The sequence below is a fragment of the Ptychodera flava genome, chromosome 1 (genome assembly GCF_041260155.1).
Source record: "Ptychodera flava strain L36383 chromosome 1, AS_Pfla_20210202, whole genome shotgun sequence".
Taxonomy (NCBI): Eukaryota; Metazoa; Hemichordata; class Enteropneusta; family Ptychoderidae; genus Ptychodera; species Ptychodera flava.
Window position 1 is genome coordinate 46,844,599 of NC_091928.1, and position 10,310 is coordinate 46,854,908.

General features: G+C 40.0%; 1 protein-coding gene across 1 annotated transcript; it reads left to right on the forward strand.

The window, feature by feature from the left end:
- Positions 1-5,182: 5,182 nt before the first annotated feature.
- LOC139145198 (uncharacterized) lies at positions 5,183-5,947 on the forward strand. Its single transcript, XM_070716198.1, has one exon. It carries the CDS (start codon positions 5,183-5,185, stop codon positions 5,945-5,947), a length of 765 nt encoding a protein of 254 aa, XP_070572299.1.
- The last annotated feature ends 4,363 nt before the right edge of the window (positions 5,948-10,310 follow it).

Below are 10,310 nucleotides of genomic sequence, written 5' to 3' on the forward strand. Positions count from 1 at the left end.
GCACGTACCCAGGGAAACTGGTGTGTCAGTATCTTGGGTCAAACAAACGTACTTTACGTCTGCATGCTATGTTTTATTAAACACCTATTGCCTGGTCATGAGGGCTATAGCGCCCGTCTATTAATCCGAGGGGCCGTGTGTTACCAGAAACACATCGCTATCCCCGAGGCCGTAGGCCGAGGGGTATAGCGATGTGTTTCTGGTAACTCACGACCACGAGGGGTAATAGACGAGCGCTATAGCCCAGATAAAGACCAGACTATAGGTATTTTATAACACACCACATGCTCATGTTGTATTGTTATACAGGTGTTAATGTGTTTTGATATTTTGCACCGCAACAATCCATTGTGACAAGATTACTGGACGATGTACAGCGGTTTCAGTTGTACGTCGTACCACTCTCTTAAAAAAATATTCTAAGCATACCTAGCGACATCCTTAGTTGCACTTTAATCTTTTCCGTCGATGAACTGTTCAAGCTCCTACACTGTTGGAATGTTGGAAAATGTTGGAAAATCTGTTTTAGAGAATGTGTCGTCACCTATCCTGGACGCACATCACGTTCCATTGTCCGCTCGCACGGCTCGTTAGCCAGACAGGAGTCTTCCACTAACCACGCCGTGCGGGATACCACCACTATATTGCGTTAAGGGAGTTGGATGGAATTAGAAAATCAGGCGGACCAATCAAAGCACGCGTTACACTCAAAGATTAAACCACACCTACCTTCCAAACACCGACTACCGCACTGTGTTTGAAGCGTGTTTGTGCACAGCTTTTCTCTCGATTTACTTACTTGTTTACTAGACTTGGTTCAAGTGCGTGATTTGTGAACATGTGAGTTGGGTGAACGCTTGGAATGCAATGATTTGTGTTCTGTTTTCATGTGAAATGTGTGAGTAGCATTATATGAACGCGTTGAGTGGGGTGAACGCGATATACAGGGGAGTTTTACCCGGCACAAACTAACTCACTACTGCTATAGCTGCACAGACTAACGAAACGCGTTCGATCGCTACCAAATTTTACACGAGGAACTTTTACAAATCATTTTGTTTTTTTGAAAATTCACCGACTTGAACCAAGTCTCTGGTTTACCTTCGTCCTGTGAAACCCTAATGGCTCAAACGGAGATTTAGGAGTGGGAAGGCAATCTTGCCCGAGTTACAGGATTTGATTGTCATGCATGGAAATCTTACTGCGTGGTGGGGATAAAGTTACGGGCGATTTTCTCGTCATTCAGAGAGGTGGCGAAAAGTTCAGTGATCGTTGGTTACGAAATGTATGGCAACGCTTTGTATCGTGTGAAGCGTTAGATATCTCTCAAAGAAAAAAAATCGACGAATATGGCGATAGTGCAGAAGATGTCTCAACCAGTGCCGTCGCACGAGGTGTGAGAAGCCGATGGTCAGTTGAGGAATTGACTTTGAAAAAAAGCTGACGCTTGTAGTCTATGAAAAATTCACCGATGAGTATATTGCTTACTGTGATGAATATGTGATTTTTTTTTCTGAACAGCACCCAAACAAAATCCGGTTCTTTGATTTCCAGTTCTTGCATATTTCACAAAGTCCTAGTCCATATTTTCGAGCCATGCTTCTAGTTGTTTCTCTCGCGGCATGTCGATGTTCTGTTCGGGTAAAACATGTTCATTGTCTGACAAGAATTTCCAAAGATATGAACAACAGAATAGCCGCCGGCCGCGCCAGTTGACAGGACCACAATGTCTGAACAACGTCTGAGGAATGGGTTGATCGTGAAATTTTGAGCTCAGATTTGCTTCGGCGGGTAGAACTTTTCTATTTCGCGCCACGATCATTTGAGTTTGGCGGGTTGATGTTTTCACCTGACAAGTTGAGAGACAGCTGGGAATATCTTGCGGTAAGACGCGCTGGCGGCTGGGCCTTTGTTTTGACGTTTTGAACACATCAATGATTTCAGCAGTAGATTTCAGTAGCATGAAATGTAAACAGCGACCACGAATACTTGTAAATGTAACACCAAGAAAAAAGTGGGAAAAGACCTATACTACTACATTCGTAGTAACCGATTATCTGATTGGCTCTTTATTGGTCACATACAGTCGTGTGGTGGCGCTTTAAAAAACTCGATCTCGGGCCGGGGGTCTATCAGCCAAGGTCTGATTTCGGGAAGCATCCAGCTGCCCGGAGCGGAGACCTTGGCAAGCGAAGATGATCACGTTCCAGTCACCTGCCATTGTTGCAAAGCTGCAGACGACACGGTCACGTGACCGGGCACTTTTTCAAATTGGGTCAGAACTATTTCCCTAGGGAAATAGCTTTTCAAAAAATACCCTCTGACGTCACTTTTTTCAATCCGGTTGAGACTAGACGTATCTATTTTCTCGTCACGTGACGTATTCTGGCGAATCGCGACACGGAATGAGCATGTGGCGTGTTTTATTCAGGATTATGGTTAGAATAAGGGTCCATACACAGCTCGATATAGCGTTTAAAGTTGGTACTATTAAATTTATGGTGATTCGAGACACGTGTTGCCCTTCTTCAAAGACGGGCTGCCAGGTGAGAGGATAGCATCGAAGTTTACATGTCCATTTCACCCAGGCTCCATGATTCTTCACTACTATGCAACTCTCCTGGTTGGACCCAACCATTAATAATTATTTTGTACCTCATCATCGAGCTTTTAGGATCCAACCCATACGTAGCTCGGGCCCCTGATTGACACTCTCTTGACACTTGTGTGCGATTTTAAAATGGCGCTATAATAACTCTTTATCTTGGCGCCAACACTATTACTTAGCTTAAACAGTGCATGTTCCATTACATTTTAATAACAGCTGTGTAAATATATATCCATCCTTTTGCAGTTCCTCTTATCCACTTACACTAATATAGGAAGACCAAAGAAATCAACACTTACTGAAGAAAATGGCGCTTCCAACGTGGCCTTCTATGTCATGGTAAAATTTTATGATTAAAGATGTGTCGTAATGGTTGTGTGGCAGAATAATGGGGTGTCTTGCTTCCTTACTTATTGGAGTGAAGTTTAGTCTCATACATGAAGGACGCAGTTTATGCAAATTGGACTAAGTTGGCACAAGGGACTGTGTATCTTTCAGTGTAAGGCCTTGTACTTTGTGAACTTAACTTCGAAACAGTACCTTAGAGCCGGGAAGGCTACTTGTTTAACTTCTTTGACTATCTCCCCTGTAGCCTCCGATATTTCTCGCACAGTTTTTGGACCAGTTGGAACCCGATCACCTTTGCATAAACCATGGCGAGCTCGTAGAAACTTTTTAAATCACAGAATCCATGCAAAAGACTTGCAAAGCATGTACCACGAAGAAAATCTTTGCATCTACAGGTTGACGACGTCATCAAAGGTCTTTTGAATCCCTTTTATAGCAGTGCATACTTTTGCAATTTTTAACTCTTTGTCTTTTACCGATATCGCTAGCAAGCCATCCGGCTTAATTGGCCAGTTTTCATCGGATTTCCACAGACATTCAGGACCATTAAACTACAGTTTTGATTGATGTCCAGTTGTATCGAAATTAATACTACGTGATGCAAATTTCGCCGGGTTAAGTTGAGATGGAACGTGCCACTGGTCGAGTGATGTCGCATCGTATATTACTAGGAAAATTTGGCTACAAAGGTTTTGAACCTCCTTGTTGAGTTATGAATGTATTGGAGAAATATGTTGGAGTCTGTCCAGAAACGTTAACCGTGGATTGGTAGTTGTAATTCCTCTTGTAGTTATTTACTAACCTTCACGGCCACTACTAACCTTCATAGAAGTTAACTCTAACGTTAGAACGGTTATCGTTTTTAATGGAGAATCTCTAAATTAAGCAATTACAAGAATACAGGAATTTTACCCTCATCGTCGGTGAACCGTAGATAAGACAGAACTCTATATCCTTCTTATGAGGTATCAGCGAAATGATGCTGTTCAACAGCTTGTATTTTGCCAAAGCCGGAAGGGGAGTAACATCACGGAATTACTATGTTTTTCAATAATGGTAATCCTTGGCACCATTCATGCTGTGCATCAAGATATGTCATTGGTAACTCTTCATCGAAGTCACATTCTAGTCTGCTTAATTCTTGGAAGATACGCTTTGCTGCAGGTTTTCTTCTTTGTTTTATTGCCAGTTCTCAAGTGCAATGTATCCTCATTTACATCCCAGTGAACACTAAGAGCTCTGTCAATAGGCAGGTCCTCTAGATCTAAATTCGTAACTGATGGCGCTCGTTCTTCTGATTGAATTAAATATAACACTTCCTTGCTGGTTGAAATCCATTTTGTGAGGTGAAAGCCTCCTCCGGATAAAAGCCCTGAATCTTGAGTGTTGAATCGTTTTGCTATGTCTGTAGTGAGCACAGATTTCAAGTAATCATCACATAGAAATTGGGGTAGACAGAATCAGCAACATGTGAGTCAAAGTCACTTCTGTTATCACAAGCTGAACAGCATAGTGATGATATTTAGTTTCATTCAAATTAACTTGCATTTGATGGTCCAATGACTTCTTGGTGAGGCCTCCCTTAGGCCACCAAAGGAATCTCACTGTATTGCTTTCTTGGAGGGTAACACGAACTTGATGGAACATTTGTTTGATATCTGCTACCGATGCAATTGGATATTGAGGGAATCGTAGCAAGACTCCAACCATGGAATTTGTTAAGTCCGGACCTTGTAAGAGTTGATTGTTCAATGATGTACCACTACACTTAGCAGCACAATCAAAGATTGCCCTCACCTTTCTGGTTTATTCGGATGGGTCACTTGATGATTGGGTAAGTACCGTAACAATGTGAAATTCTTCATACAAGTTTCATCAGATACTTGTCTTGCAAGGCTTTGTTTTATGTAATTATCTATAGTTGCGCTGTACTTTCCATGAAGAGCAGGATCTTTAAGGAAACATCTTTGAAGTACATTAAGTCGCTTCTCCACTATGTGTCTTTTACAAGGTAAGTTGTGCTTGTCAAATTTCCAGGGTAGATTAAGTGATAATGTCATTCTGTAAGCAAATTGAACGGTCCACAATTGCATTTGCCTTTAGATTCTCAAATGACATTCAGTATTTGGACTCCATCAGAAATTCTGCGATATTCGGCTGTGCCGTACCTGTAACTTGAACAGAACTGCAAGTACGCAACCAGCACCGGAGGACAATGCTTCAAACATGGCGCCACAGACTGACACGACCAAAGGTAACAAAAGTGATATTACACTAATAACAGTGATGTCCAAATTGGAAGATATCAGTCACGATATTTCCACCTTGAAGCAAAATCAAAACAGTTTCTCGAGATCCCTTGATTTTATGAGCGATAAATTTGAAAATCTACTCTCCCGCACATCTGAACTGGAAAAAGCGAACAAAGAGCTGAAGCAAGCGAACTCAGAGTTACGTAATCGGATTGACATTCTGGAATCTGACGTGAGTCAACAAAATCAATACTCGCGTCGCAGCAATTTAGAAATCAGCGGAATACCCGAACGTGCTGATGAAAACACTGATGACATAGTACTTTCAGTTCTACAAAAAATTCACCCTAGTGTCGAGATTACGGATATCGATATCACGCACCGCATCGGCAGAGTTCCCGACAATGATCGCGATCCAAGCAGAAGCAATCAACATAGGCCGATAATCGTGGCTTTCACCAACCGTAGAATTCGGAATTCCATCTACGACCAACGCCGCAAACTGAAGGGATTTTCAACGAAAAATCTTGGTTATTCTACCGCGAACAGTATCTTCGTCAATGAGAACTTATGCCCTGCTACTCGTCAGCTACTTGGTAAAGTCAACATATCAAGAAAGAAGTCTGGCTATCGCTATCTATGGACACACAACGGTAAAATATATATTAAGAAAGACCAGCAAGCGAGATCTATCGCGATCACAAGAGAAGATGACATTGCTAAATACTGTGCAAAATGAAATTGAAGCAATATTTTTACACTTGCGATGCAGGTTGATCCCAATTCTTTTGATGACTTGTTTACTGTTGTAAATTATGAGTTGGAGCCGTCCATTTTCAACCAAAAGTTTATTTCTGTATTAAACGAAAATTGGTTTTCTATTTCCCATTTCAATGCCCGTTCTCTCTGTAAAAAGTATAGATGATGCCCGTCTTTTGTACAATCAGTGCATTACCGGTAATTTTCAGATTATAGGTGTCTCAGAAACATGGAGGATTGACAATCCATCCATCCCTTCTTGATATGCCTAATTATTCTTTTGAATTAAACTGTAGAACAAATGGCCGAGGTGGTGGTGTAGGTGCTTATATTCATTCTACGGTGAAATACAAATTGTTAGATTTCAGTGTCATACATTCAGAGTCATTGTGGTTGGAAATTTGTACTGCTAAAAATTCAATTATTGTTGGTGTTCTGTACCGTAAGCCAGGTACTGATATAGCAGAGTTTGAAAATAGTCTAGTTAATGTTTTGCATAAACTGAAACTTGATAAGAATCATTGTATACTTATGGGGGATTTTAACATTGATGTTGCCAAGTTAGATAAAAGTGCCAAAAATTTTGTTTCTAAATTACAGTGCTTTCATCTCGAACAGTTAATTTCAACTCCAACTCGGGTGACAAGTATATCGAGCTCAATAATCGATCACATTTATACTAACATCAATTCTTGTCGAATCTTTGCTGGCACTATCATTTCAGATATCTCTGATCATTTTCCGGTGTTTTCTATTTTCGAAGATTTTAAATTAATACCCCTGTGGTAAGATCTGTACGTGTACGAGATTTTAGATGTTATAACAAGGACAGCTTTGTGTCTGACTTACAAAATGTAAACTGGGATGATATTTTGAATAACAATAGTGATGTTGAAACTGCATTTGGTATTTTAATGATTTATTTACTTATGTTTGTGATCGTCATGCCCTTTGAAGAACAAATTGGTGAAGTCTATGAGTAATAAGAAACCTTGGATCACAAGGTCTATAAAGAAGTCCATTCACACTAAGCACAAACTGTACAAGAAAGTTATTCTTAGTCAGCACAAACCATGCACAGTTTCACATTACAATGCTTACAGAATATCCTCACCAGTGTTCTAAGAAAAGCAAAGCAGAATTATATGCAAATTTACTCACTGTAAATCAGGGCAACAAAATGTGGAATGTTGTGAATGATCTGCTGGGTAAGAAACGTAGTCCTGATAAACTGCCAGATGACTTGAAGGTATTTGCTAATGGTAATGTAAAACACGTAACAGACCCAGCTGATGTGGTTCAGAATTTTAATGATTTTTTCGTTAGCATTGGTGAAGATTTAGCGCGCAATATTCCACAAACCTCAAAAAATTTTCATGATTATCTTGGCAAACCCCTCAAGCATTCTTTCTTTCTTAAACCCGTCATAGCTGCTGATATTTATAAGATTTTAGCTACACTGGACAGTAAGAAAGCTTGTGGGTGGGATAATTTACCTCCGCGGCTGCTTATTGACGCAGCCAGTATTATTTCTCAACCTTTGGCCCATATTGTCAACGTTTCTTTTTCAACTGGTGTATTCCCCAGTCATTTAAAGATTGCAAAAGTTACACCCATTTTTAAGAAAGGAGATAGCGATTTTGTTGGAAATTATAGACCTGTATCAATCTTGCCCATTTCTAGCAAAGTAATTGAAAAGATTATCAATCGGCAAATTATATTGTATCTTGATAAGTTTTACACTCTGTACAATCATCAATATGGATTCAGAAAGAAACACAGTACTAAGCTTACAATGATAAATTTAGTTAATTATCTTTTGCAAGAAATTGATAAAGGAAATTCGACTTTAGGGGTGTTTATTGACTTTAGCAAAGCATTTGATACCATAAATCATTCTATTTTGTTGTCGAAACTTGAACATTATGGTTTTAGGGGTATCTGCCAGCAGTGGATAAAAAGCTATCTTATGGACCGTTCCCAATTTGTTTATTCAAATGGCCAGTCATCAGAAAGGTCCCCTATCCGTCATGGTGTCCCTCAGGGGTCGTTTTAGGACCCACTCTTTCTTAATTTACATAAATGATCTTCCAAATTCATCCACGTTTTTTGATTTTCGTTTGTTTGCAGATGATTCAAACCTGTTTCACACTTATTCAGCTGCTTAATGCATAGACCTCACAAATGTTTCACATCATTTAGACGATGTCCAGTTATGGTGTCACGCAAACAAATTAACTATAAATAGGGGAAAGACCAATTTTAGTGTATGTAGAGGACGTCAGACGAAATTAAATGTGTGTGGCTCTGTCTCAATCAGTGGTGAGCACATTGTGGAGGCTGACGTAGTTTCATTTGTTGGTATTTTGATAAATAAACATCTTTCTTGGTCTGACCATATTGATAAAGTAAATAAGATCATTAGGAAGAAATGTGGTATTTTGTTTAGGCTGAGACACATCCTACCACTACACATTCAGTTGTTATTTTATAATGCATTTATACTTCCTCACATAAGTTATGGTATCGAGATTTGGGGTAATACCTACCCAACGCACTTGCATTGTATTTTGACAGCTCAGAAGATGATTGTTCGAACAATACTTTTTAAAAAACAGACGGACCACTCAGCACCATTATTTATCCAGCTCAACATCCCAAACATTTTCAAGCTTCACAAATTGTCCCTTGGCACTTTTATTCATAGTCTTATTCATCAAAACTCTCACCACACACTATAGCAGACTATTTCAGTGATTATAAGCATGAACATAATACTAGAATGAGCCTTCAGACGCACCTTCGACCATATCATGCTAAGTCAAATTCAGGTCAATTTGCCATTTCTTTTTCAGGTGCAAATGTATGGAATAATATTCCAGTTCATATTAGACAAATTGTCTCACTGTACAAATTTAGGCAATATTTCAAACGCCATCTTTTGTATGGACTTTGATTGGTTCTGTGACAGCTTTGTAGCTTTTGTTTGATAGGCACCTTACATGTTTTCCATAAGTTTTTGTTTTGGTTTGTTGTTTGTAAATTATTTTTTATTTCTTAAATGTATTCATTCTGTGAGCCCTCGTTAAGTATTTTTTACACCTCAATTTTCACATGTCGGGGTTCAGGCTCGACTAGCTACCAGCTATATCCTGTTTCCCCTTTGCCCAGATCATTTTGACTAATTCAAACTTGTTGCTGTCTTTGATATTGTATGTAACTTTTCTGGGTAATAAATAATTCATTCAAAAAATAATTCATTCAATTCATTCATTCAAGTCGGCGTTATACATCCGATGTAACTGTGATTAAATAGGCTGTGGATACTTGATTGGAGATTCACAATCGATCACCTGATCCATGTTGATAATGTTGATGGTGGCATCTTGGCTTTCTTTCCTTTCATTGCTCCAATCACAGTCTAGCCCAGAAGTGTACGGAATGCATAGGGTTGCTTTCTTCCACCTTGCCACCTCCCCAGTGCCCAGTGTGCCTCAGGTTCACCATTACCAATAAGGATAGCTACCTCTTTGTCGTCCTATTCTGGCAATTCAGTACCATTGAGATGGGGCCAACCTTCAAGTCCTTTGCTGTTTGGATGCTGCTGCTAGTGATCAGAAGCATGTCTGTGGTCCATATATATAACTACAGTAGTCGTTCCATAGATAGACGGACTAAGGTCCGAGGTTAAATGAGGTCAAGTTATCTTTCGAGTCGCTTATTGTGGTATATAAACAATACCTGCGTAAAACATATTACCAAAAGTTTAGCTAGATGAGCTGGTGTTGTTCTCTGTTTGATATAGTACAGAAGGAGTCAAATCCGGGGATGCCAATGTACTCCTCTTCGTGTGTTTACCTGTGGCGGTATTTCCAACCCGTTCCTTTTATTCACTCACGTGTCAGTCACCGGGTGCTTTTTCGTATGGTTTTGTAAGGGCGCAGCAAAGTGCTGACGCTCGTATCTTCGACTCTCGTCAAAAAAGCATACTATGATTCTTACGTATTCTATGACACTTGCAACACTGGCTACGTCGGTATTTTGGGCAAAGAAGAACTGTCGACAGTATATCAACACACCGGTCTCACTTGTATGTCCTATCTCGACTACGCATGCTCTCAAAAGCACTGCACTGAATCGGACTCAAATAAACACAGGGTTTGCCAATGGACACGTGATGGCTTTACGAACATTGTCAATGTGCGAGACGCACTACACCTATATTCAACATTGCTTTTCCTTATTTACGGAAGTGAACTTTGAACCATGGGCATAGACGACACGAGGAACTGTCGACAGTATATCAACACACCGGTCTCACTTGTATGTCCTATCTCGACTAC

Coding starts and splice junctions, on each gene's coding strand:
- LOC139145198 (XM_070716198.1), top strand. CDS start 5,183: ATGGCGCCACAGACTGACACGACCAAAGGTAACAAAAGTGATATTACA.